This window comes from Photinus pyralis, unplaced genomic scaffold (genome assembly GCF_008802855.1).
Source record: "Photinus pyralis isolate 1611_PpyrPB1 unplaced genomic scaffold, Ppyr1.3 Ppyr1.4_LG2, whole genome shotgun sequence".
Taxonomy (NCBI): Eukaryota; Metazoa; Arthropoda; class Insecta; order Coleoptera; family Lampyridae; genus Photinus; species Photinus pyralis.
In genome coordinates this window covers 49,624,512-49,637,186 of record NW_022170403.1, presented here as the reverse complement: position 1 = coordinate 49,637,186, position 12,675 = coordinate 49,624,512, and the positions used below count along the sequence as shown (strand labels likewise).

Here is a 12,675-nt window from a genome sequence, read left to right as displayed (position 1 = left end):
GAAAAAACACAATTAGTTTGTATTTCAGGCATTCTAGCACGGACATGTCAAGTTGATTTTCTGAAGGAACCTTTCGACTTATTCCCAGGAGTTCACGGTACGGGAATTTGACGTCTACGGGGCTCCCCACTTTAAAAGCTTCCTACCTAGACCCAATGGAGTAGCGACTGGCTTAAAATCTGCCATTCCGAATTGCACCTGGTCGTTGATAAAACCTCTCTGATACACAGCGATTTACTATCCTTTTGCCGAAATTAAGTGCCCAAACGTGTGCTTCACCTGGACCTCTTTCGTCAGAAGTTCACCAATTTCGGAGAGCTCGATGGAAAACACATTATGATGCAGTTACCGATTTACAGCGTTTCGAAATTTAAAGTCAAATAAAAATGTTATTATCCATTTTTGTAAATGAATAAAATATATGTACAATTGTAAGCTGTCTAAGTATCTTTCTTCTGTATTAAAACCACCAAGGGGAAACACAGGAGACAGGAAAAATGCAATTTTTCAAGAGCAACAAGACGCCATTAAAACTTACATCGGCCCACCGATTGACTTTCGGACAACGTTGCCAAACTTCTCAGCATGGCTTGTAATTATAGACGGCTGTGGTTAAACATCCCTCTCAAAACGTCAAATGTGACAAACGTCAGACCCTCGCGTAAGGTTGCCAGCTCACTTCTACGTGATTGGTTGTAGGTTTGTGACGTATTTAGTCTGAAGCGTTTCAAATTCGGACTAAAAACACAGCTTTTCAATAATTTATTTTGGGTTTATTTTACTCGCAAATAAAAATTGAGGACACACGGGTCTTTTTATTTTTAATGTACTTTGTGGATCAGAAATAAAAAATGAAGGCGGGATGAGGATGAGTCCATTGGACAAAGGTGTGTCAGTTTGCTCTTTTCAAGGAGGTGCGAACCGCTAACGTGAGACGTGTATGTTATAAATTTCTCACCAAAGGTCGAATCTTACCACCAGAATTCGTTTTTAGCTTCTAAAAAATTAAGAATCAGACCAGACGATGTGGTACTTTCACGGGTAGAGTTTTGACCCACTAAATAAAGATTATTTTTTTCTTGAACTGTAACAATTTAGGAACTTTTACTTTCGCCTCTGTGTAATAATTTTAGAAACAAGGATTTTTTAAAAAACTTTTATTTTAAAACGGAGTAATTATTTGCGAATGTATCACTATAATTTTTTTCGCAGAAAAATGAATTTCATTTTTTGCTAAATGTCCAACATTTAACACAGTGTCGTTCCACCGTGCGGCGTGACGATTTCCCATCACCTGCGGCATTTAGTTTGGTCAACGAGAAGACATTAAAAAAATAATTATTTATTTATTTTTCCACCAAGATTTATTCGCAAAAATGTTTCATGACACCTTTCCATTTTTTTTGCTGAGAAATATTTTTAGGAAACAAATACCATACATCAAGTGTGCATGCCCAAACTTAACCTTAATAATGTGGTCTCATAGTAAGTTTCATGATGATTAACAATAGTTATTTTCGAACAAAAAATCTCTTTTGAGATAATTGGTACAATAGAAAGTGCAACCTACAGCAGTACACGAGGCAGTACACAGTCTTTTTTGTTAAAAATTTATTTTTTCTGAAAGTACTTAGAAACAACTACTTTCGTCTCTAAAAAGGGTGAAGAAATAGTTATTTTTAGAACTAGAGAAGAAAGTATTTTTTCTGAAACTACAATGAAAACTGAAAAATTATCGTCTGCAATAATGTTTGACCTCGTGTTTGACATATAGCAATCTAGATACGGGTATGTTTCAATTTTAAATGTCATTATTAGGGCAGCAATTGTTTTTTTCCTTTCCTCACTAAAGAGGAAAATCTTTTTAGAGACGAAAGTAGTTCTTTCTAAAGTAGTTTCAGAAAAATGTGATTTTCCTCTCTATTACCTATAGTGAGGAAAGAAAAACAATATTGCGGCGTTAATCTTAATAATTTACAAGTGAAACATACCCGTATCTAGATTTCTATGTATGAAACTTCATTATTCCATACGATAATTTTTCAATTTTGATTGTAGTTTCAGAAAAAATTATGTATATGGAAAACTTGAAAGTGTTTGTCACTCCACTTTCTTCTTCAGTTGTAAAAATAATTATTTCTCGTACCTATAAATTAATTAATAAGCACAATTATGACATTATAACATACATACAACAGCCTAACTGTTTCACAAGGGTATTTTCTTGTTTCCTAATGTCAAAATTATTCAGGCAGATTTCATATTTATTCTAAAAATTTATTTCGGAATTAAATTTGACAAAGTCATAACTCCACACAGAGGAGTCATCCATCGCATGATGACCCTGTACCTACTTCAAACCTTATCATTAAGTTATAATGAAATAATTTGTGATTAAAACGAGGTGCAAAGTATACACTTTCCTGAAAGGGCAACTGTAAATACTTCATTTTTTTCAATAAAATGGAAAATTTAAAAAGTAAATAATGAGATAGATAAATTTATATCAATTAGGTATTTATACCTACTCCATCCGTATCATTTCTCATAATGAGCGATGACATAATTCTAGCGTGAATGTACCACAGTCGAGCAGAACAGATATTGATGTAGTTTGCCAATCCTATATTGATTAGTAAGGTGGTATGCTGTATTGGTTGTAAACCGCAATGCTACAAATTTTATTCGGACTAATGAAAGAGAATATTTACTGAAAGAAACCGAATTACTGCACATACCAGCCTTAATTTTTCAGAGGAAATTAACCAAGGCCGTAACAATTTTATTATTCAAATTTTACATTACCATGAAAGGGAATAATCAAAAATAGACTTTGAAAATAACAGCTTTTCGCTTTACAAACAATTTGCTTAATAACAGTGATTAAAGAACGTGAAATTATTGGTAACAATTTTCTATCGGGGTGTGGTTGAAATTATAGCTGGGAGAGTAGGAGGAATACACAGGATGGAAAACGTTTGATTTTTACAGGGCACAAACATAATTTGCTTACCTTCTTTATACGCTTTTTACATACACTACCGGCAAATAGAAGTTCAGATTATTAATGTTAAATTGCTTTACTTATTTGTAGTTGTTAAAATGGTTCGTAAAGTAAATATATCGGTCGCTTCGTGTCATAAAACTAACTGCATGAACCGATTGTGTAGTCGAAGCTGCAACGAACAATGACGAAGACTATTATGTCACACTCTAGACATGCGTCATCGACGTAATGGAAACAATTTATCCATAGGGTGTTTTAAAAAAATGTATAATAGCCGGAATTCGGAATAAATCGAATAATCTACAAAATACACGACCAAAATCTAGATTAAATGTCTCATTGCTATAAGTTTCGTCCAATGTAATGCAAAACCAGGATGGCTCAACTGGCCCAACTCCGCCCTCTAAACGTACCACATCTATTGTAGCGGCGCAACCGGCAACCTCCATCTAGAGGAAGGTCTCCAAAACCAACACCAGGTAATTAGGAAAGCACCCAAATGTTGATAAAAAGAAGCCGAGATCGGACAATTCTACTCTCACCATTAACAGCAGCGGATCCATCCCGGAAGGCAACTCCAAATAACCATTACTAAAACACTGCTAAAACCTACGAACCACTAGGTAAACTAACTCAGCTAACCATGTGGAAAAGCCTCCACAATTGGAACCCTCGGCACCTTCAGGGAGTGGAAAGACTCTTGCGCGTGAACAACCTCCCGCGCCATTGTGGGAGGCTGCACGCCTTGAGGTTGTCCAAAAAGATACGATCCCTAGGTTGCGCAATGCCACCGTCAGGATCCCGCAAGATGCAATTTATAATTTCAAGTTCAGTGGCTGCAAAGTTTAGACAAAACTACTAAAAAGACTATTAACTCGCGCCTGACATGATATCTCTGTATCGCAGTGGGCACTATGCCTATATTTAATGCCGGAAGAAATTGCATTATCAGCTTGTTCATGTTTAAATCGCTTCTCGGCAACCCCTAAATAACCAAACAAATAAGAAAAAAACGTATACTTGTCCAGTAATTGCAATTGTGAATGCTGGCATCCCGCTGTGGGTGAGCAGTGCGCAGAAGCACAGATTACGAAATTACATCTGTGGCAGAAGTGAACGAGGCAACGACTAAGTACAATATTAAACTATATCCAAGAACGCAGTTGCTTAAAATTGTAATTAGTCGTAATATTTTTTAAATTTTGTCTTTATTTTTGAGTGGTCAGTGTTTAAACCAAGGCTACTCTACCAAATTGAAAAGATTGGGCTCATTCGATCTGTTCTTCAAACTACCGAGCACCCTGTACAGTGTTTAATGACTGCGCGTCCACCACTGATCTAAAAAATCAAGGTCAGTGGCGTCCACACTCTCTTAACCTAACAATTTGTAAAATTGTAAGAATCTATTTTATTTATTTTTGTGCAAATTTGTGTAATTTGCATAATCTCCTAATAAACGCTAGGATGCATGTAAACGAATTTATAATTTTTTTACTCATAATTTTACAATGTACTGTGATTTTTTGTTTCGATCCATTTTCTATCGGTTCGGCAGCTGTAGTAGGAATAGGTTCCTATCTCTACGATAAAACCTATTGTAAGTGGAAAGAATGTTGTACGGACAAAGAAATTCCAGGAAATGTTAACCGTACAGTATAACATGTTCATTTCTTAAATATGTTACTTCACTTTAAATTTTAGAATTAGAAGCACTGTTAAAGTCTAAAGTGTATGGGCAACATTTAGCCGAAGAGATAATCGTTAAAGCTTTAAAGTCACATTGGGATGAAAGGTATCAGCCTTCGAAAGCATTGACTCTCAGTTTTCATGGTTGGCCGGGTGGTGGAAAAAATTATGTAACAGGGTTTATAAAGGAGGCTTTATTTACTTTGGGTGGTGCTAGTGACCATGTCCATCATTTTGTCAGTCGAATTAACTTTCCAGAAGAATCGAAAGTTGCACAATACCAAGTAAGGGTTTACTGCATCTCCGTTCAGCAAATTCATTTCACTAATAAGATTATTTGCAGAGAGATTTATACGAATGGATTAAATCTAACGTGACAAAATGTCCGAAACAACTTTTTGTATTTGATGAAGTAGATAAAGCACCAGAATACCTTTTAAATATAATTAAACCTCTAATTGATTATAACGCATATGTCGCTAAGGTGGATTATCGAAAATCGATATTTATATTCTTATCGAACACCGGGGAGTCGTTAATAACTGATCAAATGATAAAACTGCATCACAGTGGAATTCCCAGGAAAGATATTCAGTTGCAAGATTTTGAAAATTTGATTATCAAAGGAGCCTTTAATGAACATGGTATTACACTTTTTTTGTAATTAATAGATTAATACCTTTAAATAATTTTAAGTCAAATCTCAAAACACAATTCTAAGCCTATTAACCTTAACTCAAGCTCTTAGTAGATTGAACCTTTCTTTAAGGGCTCTCCTTTTTATTATTGCTACTACACCCTCAACATTGGGATTAAACTTCTTTGGGTTCTTTCAGGTGGTTTCCATCATTCTGACACTATCAAAAGTAATTTAATAGATCATTATGTGCCATTCCTACCACTAGAAATGGAACATGTAAGAGCATGTATAATAGATCAGTTTCGAATGAGAGGGGTAAATCGTCCGTCAGAAGACGATGTACTGTAAGTATTTAACATTTTTAATTATCCTTATTAAAATAATGCATTATTATCAGGTCTATTTTGGAGTTTGTTGAATGGGGACCGTCACCGGATAATCTGTACTCAAAGACAGGTTGCAAACGAATTAGCCAAAAAGTAGCCTTAATTGTTCATACGCATTGGAGATGAACACTTTTGCTATAGTATTTATTAAATAATAACTTGTGATATAAAATGTCATAATGCCATTTAATTGAACTATTCCAATTTTACTTTATTTCTTTGATTTTATTCTGGTTATAATGTGTTGACACACTATCATATACAAAGCACAAACATAACTATTATGTCATGACTGAGTAATTAGTAGGCATGATAAATTCCATTAGCAACTTATAGATATGGTACAGCTTCAATGTCTCCATAGGATTTCTAAATGTATTTCAAACTATTGTTTAATTTCGAACTGCATTTTTTTAATTTTATTGCCACAAACATTCTTGTAATACTAATGAATTAAAAACTAAAAGGTGCTTGTTTTATGTGCAGTAATGACGCACAGTTCTTCGAGACAAAACATGATCGCAATGATTTAAATTAATTTTTTTTTAAATTTTTCTTTAGCTTTAACACGAATTTTCATAGTATCATAATGATATGTAATAAGACAATTTTCCTCTAATGGTATATGTTTAGTAACATTTTGTTAACATGATTTTTTTTTGTTAAACTGTTGAATAGTAACATATTTAAGTAAGAAAGAGTATTGAAGAATCAGTAAGTGATGTTTAATTACAAAGTATTAAAAAATTATGATTTAAAAAAATCAACCATGGACAAAATTCAACTAAAATGTAGCACATAAAAAATGTAAATTGTAATCAGAACCGTTCAGAGTTATTGCTTTAAATCTAGACTCTTAGATAAAAATTGTTTTTGTATTTAAGTATTTTAAAATGTGGGGCCAGGCTGGTCTGTTTTCCACTAGTCTAGCTGGTTGTCCACTAACACCGGAAGCGGGTCATCAACCAAGAAAGGTCCGTTTTTCTACCGTTTGATGTCATCAGATTGTCAAAAGAAAAGTTGGCCATGCAAAAATAAAACCAAAAAAACCCTAAAGCTCAATTTACATTATACTTTTTTCGTCTAGAAACTTTGACTAGAACTTGTACTAGATGAACTTGTTAAAATTTTGACAATGTAAATCAGAAAATTCCGTCCAAGTTTCTAATCTAGAAACTAGATCTGAAACTAGGTCCAGACCCATTTTCCATCCAACTTTCATACTTGTGACTTGCGCACTAGCACCAAATTAGAACAAATTCCGTGCTACCAACAACTTTATTTTCATACTCTTGAACATAACCTCAAATATAAGTCTCTTGAATTAGGTACATGTACATAGCAAAAATGAGTTTCTTTTGCTTGTTATTCATGTTTGTTTCCTAGCAATTTAAATTAACCTCAAAATGTACAATATTGAGATTTGTTTTCCGAAATTGGCAGCACTGTCATTGAAACAAAAAGTCTGCATCAAAAAGCGGCAAATTTAAATTTCTAGTATAGTGTCTAATCTAGCACAAGTTCTAGTCAAAGTTTCTAGACGAAAAAAGTATAATGTAAATTGAGCTTTATAAGCTTGTTTTAGATGATCAAATGAGTCCAGAATAATGAATACTGTTGTATTATTTTATAAGAAATAAAGTTTTGTTTATTTAAATATATTGTTTCGAAATAGTCATCTAACATTTTGGAGTGACAAAAATTTATATTTTTCCTGTCTACATAAACTAGTGGTTCTCAAGTGGGTGTCGTGGTGCCGCAAGTACTTCATAAGGGTGGCGCGAAATTTTTAAATACCTACATAATTAACTTAAAATTACAAATTAAATTTAAAAAAATAATAAAAAATGTATAGTTATTTTTGCCGCGATCTATTATAGAAAAAAAAGCACGCTCAGGGGGGTTCGGACCCACGTCATCATAATCGAAAGGCGGGGGCCTTGCATTTACAGTTTGCGGTACGTACCGTCCTATTTAATATTAAATATCACTTGGAAAGCGACAAACTAATACTTACGTATAATTAACAATAATATATTGAAATCATTTTACCTATTTATTTCAAAACTATTAAACACACTTTAAATGCGTATATTATAGCATAGTGTATTCTTACACTATGATTATAGTGAATATATGATTTGTATAATATTTTCCAATACGTATGGTGGTTTGTCAAATATTACAACAACCAAAGATAATACCTACTACCATTGAGTTCACTCAACATGACTACACCTTTGCAACTACTCTAATTTTAATATGTACATGCCTGAAGAAATATTGTAAAGAACGCCGCTGCTTGACCCTTTTTTATTTTCCTCTGTAATTACACGTCAGCACGCTACTCGAGGTCAACAATAATCGACATTTTTGTTTCAATTTCAATTTTGAAGTTAGTTTGGTTACATAAGAATCAAATGGAAAAAAGACAGCATGTGGATATTATTGCTTACGTTTGGGCTAGGCTATCTTGATTTCAGCGGTGGCCAAGAAAAGGTCGTAGGGTTTAAGTTTTGTTGGTTTTTTGTTTTTTAATACATGGAGTAGGTAATCATTATAGAATTTCTTTATAATTTATTTGTGTTCATCATTGCATGTTTTTTAAAAATAATTTTCAATCTCTGTTTTGAAATTGACACGATTTAACCTCAATGCGAAATCACGTACGTGTATGAAAAATGCCGCGGTTCACTTTTTTGTTTAAAATCTTAGATCATATATATGTTAATGTGTATGATATGTTTAAAATCGTTTTCATGTTTGGTATAATTTTTGCTCAATTTATGGTTATTCTGATTACATGGTGTTGGCCCGAATTTATATTTTTGGTCATTCTTTTAAATTTTTGGAAATTATCAAATTGTTTGATGTATGTATAGACTTCGTGTAAGTAAAGTAACACTTTTTGGCGTGTAGAGCTTAGACATCTAAGGGTGTGATTATGATCTAGAATTTCAAATATATGCTTTGAATTGTCGAACGAGGGCCAATCGCTACCCGTCGCAAGAGTGGAGCCCTGCTAACAAAAACTTTGCGGTTTAGAATCTATAATATGTGCGATATATATGAGGTGTAATTCATAATTTCCACATATTTTATTGTTAACGTGGAATTTTCCCTCCAAGGACATGTATAATTGTCACATGTTGTACAGTTATGTTTTGTTACTTGCTTGTACCTCCAACCATTCCTTTTGTCATGCTTTATTAACAATAGTATATGGCATGGATATTTGTAAAAATGTATATAGTGGGTTCGGTTGGTAGAACAGCCTTAGCTGAAACCCCGCCCACTCGAAAATAAAGGCAAACTAATAATAATAATAAACCTACAACATTTTCATTTACAAAATACGAATTATTCTATTACGTCATCATAGTGTCTCATTTTGCGTTCGTTCCCCACCGTTCTTCAGGTCATGGTTTGCAACTAATGTAAGGGGGCTGTGCTAGATGTTTGATCATGTGTCACTTTTTGATTTCAAATTTAAGCGATATTCGGTTAGGCTTTGGAGGGAATGCCATCCGGTGGTCATTCTTAAACAGCAAACAGATGTCTACCAGCTCTTCTAGTATAATAATAGAATAAAATGGTGAAATTCGGTTTCAATTGTCACATGCCAGCCAACAGACGATCAAATGGATTTGCCAATAAAATTGCTCACCTCAAATAAAAATTAAATTTTGTTTGCTTGAAGAAACATAAAAATTACAAAAATACATAAGGCTAATTAAAAAAGTTAATCAAGGTGCGTCCCTTTCATAGTTGTCGCCGCTGTATTTGACTAGGAAGGTGATACAAAATCAAGATTTATGTCTCTTGCAGAAATTGATGAGCTGGCTTTGAACTGCGCATGCCTTTCGCAATTTATTTTTCTTGCAACTTATTGTTCATTTTGCTCCATGTCAAGCCAGATTTCAGCAAATTTTTAAAACTTAAGAACATGGGATGCACTCATCTGACCTAAGCAAAATAGAGGTCAGTGGATGCAGTTGCACTACGTAACCGGCGACCTACATATTTGAAAAAATCCCCTACAGTCTTGTGAGTAGGGCCCGCTCGTACGTTGGCGAACGCATGTCCGTAATTATATTGCTAAGTAATTAGTTATTAGATATATTTATATCTAGTGACTTTAATATTGTTTTCACAAAGCCTTAGAACCATTCGTACCTGTACAATGTTCGAACTAATAGCGTTTTTGATTGGCAAAAAACTCTTGCTGCACGAATGCAATTTTTACGTTCTATTGGTAATTTTAGGGCAATTTTCTGTGTTCCATTGGCAAATGTGATGCAACAATTACGCACTCAGTGCAAAATTCGACGCACGAGGTCCGAGAGCTCGTGGAGCTGCTAGTAACAAATTTTCAAAACAAACGTGCGACAATTTGAATTTGTTTCTTGCGTTGGGAGAGTTTTTTGTCGTCATCTAGCGATAGCGAAGATGATGAACTAGCCATAACTTCTATTTTACAAAAAGTTGCACTTACTCATTAAACTGAACGCCAAAAATTGGTCCTTTACAGGAATTTCAAATTTATATTCCTCATCGTTTATCATAAATAATACTGAAATCGTTTGTCATTTTTTAGAATAGAGATTTGTCGATTACCTAAATCTAAAATGAGGTTATGGACAAATGACAACATATATTTACGAATATTTATGTTCCATTGAGAGCAATTTTCACATGGATTTCTTCAGTTTCTCGTGCAACACTCGTGCAGTACGAGTTTTGCCAATCGAAAACTCTATTAAACTCCCAAAAACCGCTCTGTATATAGCATCCTGTATAATACTCGTACCACATGAACATGATCATTAACCACATAAATTTTTGTTCAAACCAATGCACAGCGAAAGACGTAGAAAATAATCAAAATCAAATCAAACGAAAAGTAAACCAAAAGCAACTGTCAGATTTACAAATTTAAACGCGACAACATAGCGAAATGTGGCGAAATGCTACCAATTGTTGCGGCAAAATAAACTACATGCTTAATGTGTTGCCTAACAAACGAAAGTAAGTTTACGTTGGTACGTCGTTTTCTTCAGGTAATGACGTGCAACGGAAGATATACTGAATAGACCGTACGGTCTATTCAGTATATCTTCCGTTGCACGTCATTACCTGAAGAAAACGACGTACCAACGTAAACTTACTTTCGTTTATTAGGCAACACATTAAGCTTGTAGTTTATTTTGGCCGCAACAATTGGTAGCATTTCGCTATGTTGTCGCGTTTAAATTTGTAAATTTGACAGGTTGCTTTTGGCTTACTTTTCGTTTGATCTGATTTTGATTATTTTCTACGTCTTTCGCTGTGCATTGGTTTGAAGAGAAATTACTGAAGAATTTAGATAACCCGTCAGTAATTGTGTTCGATAACGGGCAAACAGACAACATTAAAGTGTGGTTAGGTGATCATAATGTGCAGTTCTCCGAAAATGATTTTAAAGCCGAACTGTTGAAAAGGTTGCACAGTAAGTACGTTCGCAAATTATTTGGTATTATCTAAATCTTGTTGATACTTTTAGGAATAAATCAGCTAAAATGTACCGCATAACGCATTGACCACTTAGCCGAGCATTACGGTTACTTCGTTTTACGATTACCACCCTATCATCGCGTTTTTAATCCTATCGAACATATTTGGGGCATAGCGAAAAATTACTACAATCGACACATGGGTAGAGATGGACGAAGCATTGAAATTGCATAAACAGAAACACTACAACGATAACTTCCGAAACGTGGCGCAATTCAGTTAAGGATACGGAAACTGTAATACACAAGTGGTACGAAAGAGAAAAGCAATTAGATCTTGAAAACGTTGCTACTATTATTATAAACTTTGAACACGAAAGCAGTTCCGATGATTCCGATTAATTTGAATATCATCCATCACATCACATAACCTGTAAAATTTTATATTTAGTACTTTCTCTGTAAAAGAGATGTTACATTTGTACAGTTCATAAGTTATTAAAGTATATTGTATGTATATTGTGGTTCCAATTAACGAAATGAATAATAAAAATTATTTTTATTTTATTTAAGGTGTGGATTGTTCACACAAAGAATGCACTGTCTTGTTGACAAGTGACATAACCTAAATCGCTCAAAACTAGATTTGGCATTATTGCATAGTAATTACGTCACAGAAAATGATGACGTGCAACGGAAGTTATACGGAATAAAGTGTACTAAAAAAAAATAGTATCAACAATTTTAGAATCGCTTTTACGTACCTGAAATTATCTTTAAATTGCCGCCATAAAACCACACGTTTTTTTATAGTACCTAGTACCCCACCCAGTACCTACTCATAATGAATCTACAACCTACAATCTTCAAAACTTGAATCAAATAAACATTAACACAAGAAAATTATACAAAAATAAACCCACCAGACAACCTATATACGTTACAAATCTTAACTCTATATTCAGTTGTCATGAAGTACAAGATATCTACGTGTACAGGAATGTAACGATTATCAATTGCTTACAGGCGATCGACTTTTTAATGTTGGAGCTTTATGTAAGGATTAACACTTTGTACTACATACCGGGAAGTTAAGAACCGACAGCAATTTCGATAAATTCATTAATTAACTTTTCTACATGGTTTAAAGGCTTCATGTAAATTATTTACGTCATACTTGACCATCAAAGCCAGGGGATAGTATTTTGCAGTAATAAGTCACTTTTATAATATGTAATTATTTTATAATCTTACAATTAAATAAATACAAATTACTTAATTTGCAAATTAACAAGAATCTTCTGTGTCACTGTCACTATCTTCCCCTAAATTGGCAGTATATCTTGCATTAACATTTTTTCTCTTTCATACCATTTCATTATTTCACCTTCAGTGTGTTTGATTGAATTTTTCCACATGTCTGGTGTCACGACATTAACTGCTTCTTGCCACATATTTAAACAA

At 33.8% G+C, this 12,675-nt stretch overlaps 2 protein-coding genes across 4 annotated transcripts in view; one reads left to right on the top strand and one right to left on the bottom strand.

Annotated features, from left to right (window-relative positions):
* Nucleotides 1–3,170, bottom strand: part of LOC116163373 (spectrin alpha chain) — a 41,276-nt gene extending 38,106 nt beyond the window's left edge. For 2 of the 3 annotated variants that reach the window (XM_031477266.1, XM_031477267.1), the window contains exon 1: nt 3,014–3,170. The gene's annotated coding sequence lies outside the window, so the exon portion shown is untranslated. The remainder of the gene's footprint in view (nt 1–3,013) is intronic. The other variant, XM_031477268.1, reaches the window with a different exon arrangement.
* Nucleotides 3,171–4,362: 1,192 nt separating this feature from the next.
* On the top strand, nt 4,363–5,933 carry LOC116163375 (torsin-1B-like). The gene is made up of 5 exons (XM_031477272.1): nt 4,363–4,655; nt 4,709–4,977; nt 5,037–5,337; nt 5,530–5,677; nt 5,731–5,933. Exons 1-5 carry the CDS (start codon nt 4,472–4,474, stop codon nt 5,843–5,845), a joined length of 1,017 nt encoding a protein of 338 aa, XP_031333132.1. The 5' UTR covers nt 4,363–4,471; the 3' UTR covers nt 5,846–5,933.
* The last annotated feature ends 6,742 nt before the right edge of the window (nt 5,934–12,675 follow it).

What these genes read in the sequence shown, in the direction of transcription:
- LOC116163375 (XM_031477272.1), top strand. Translation starts at nt 4,472, where the DNA reads ATGCATGTAAACGAATTTATAATTTTTTTACTCATAATTTTACAATGT. An exon ending in AATTCCAGGAAATGTTAACC is followed by an intron (nt 4,656 to 4,708) that starts GTACAGTATAAC and finishes TTTAAATTTTAG; the next exon opens with AATTAGAAGCACTGTTAAAG. An exon ending in CCGTCAGAAGACGATGTACT is followed by an intron (nt 5,678 to 5,730) that starts GTAAGTATTTAA and finishes CATTATTATCAG; the next exon opens with GTCTATTTTGGAGTTTGTTG.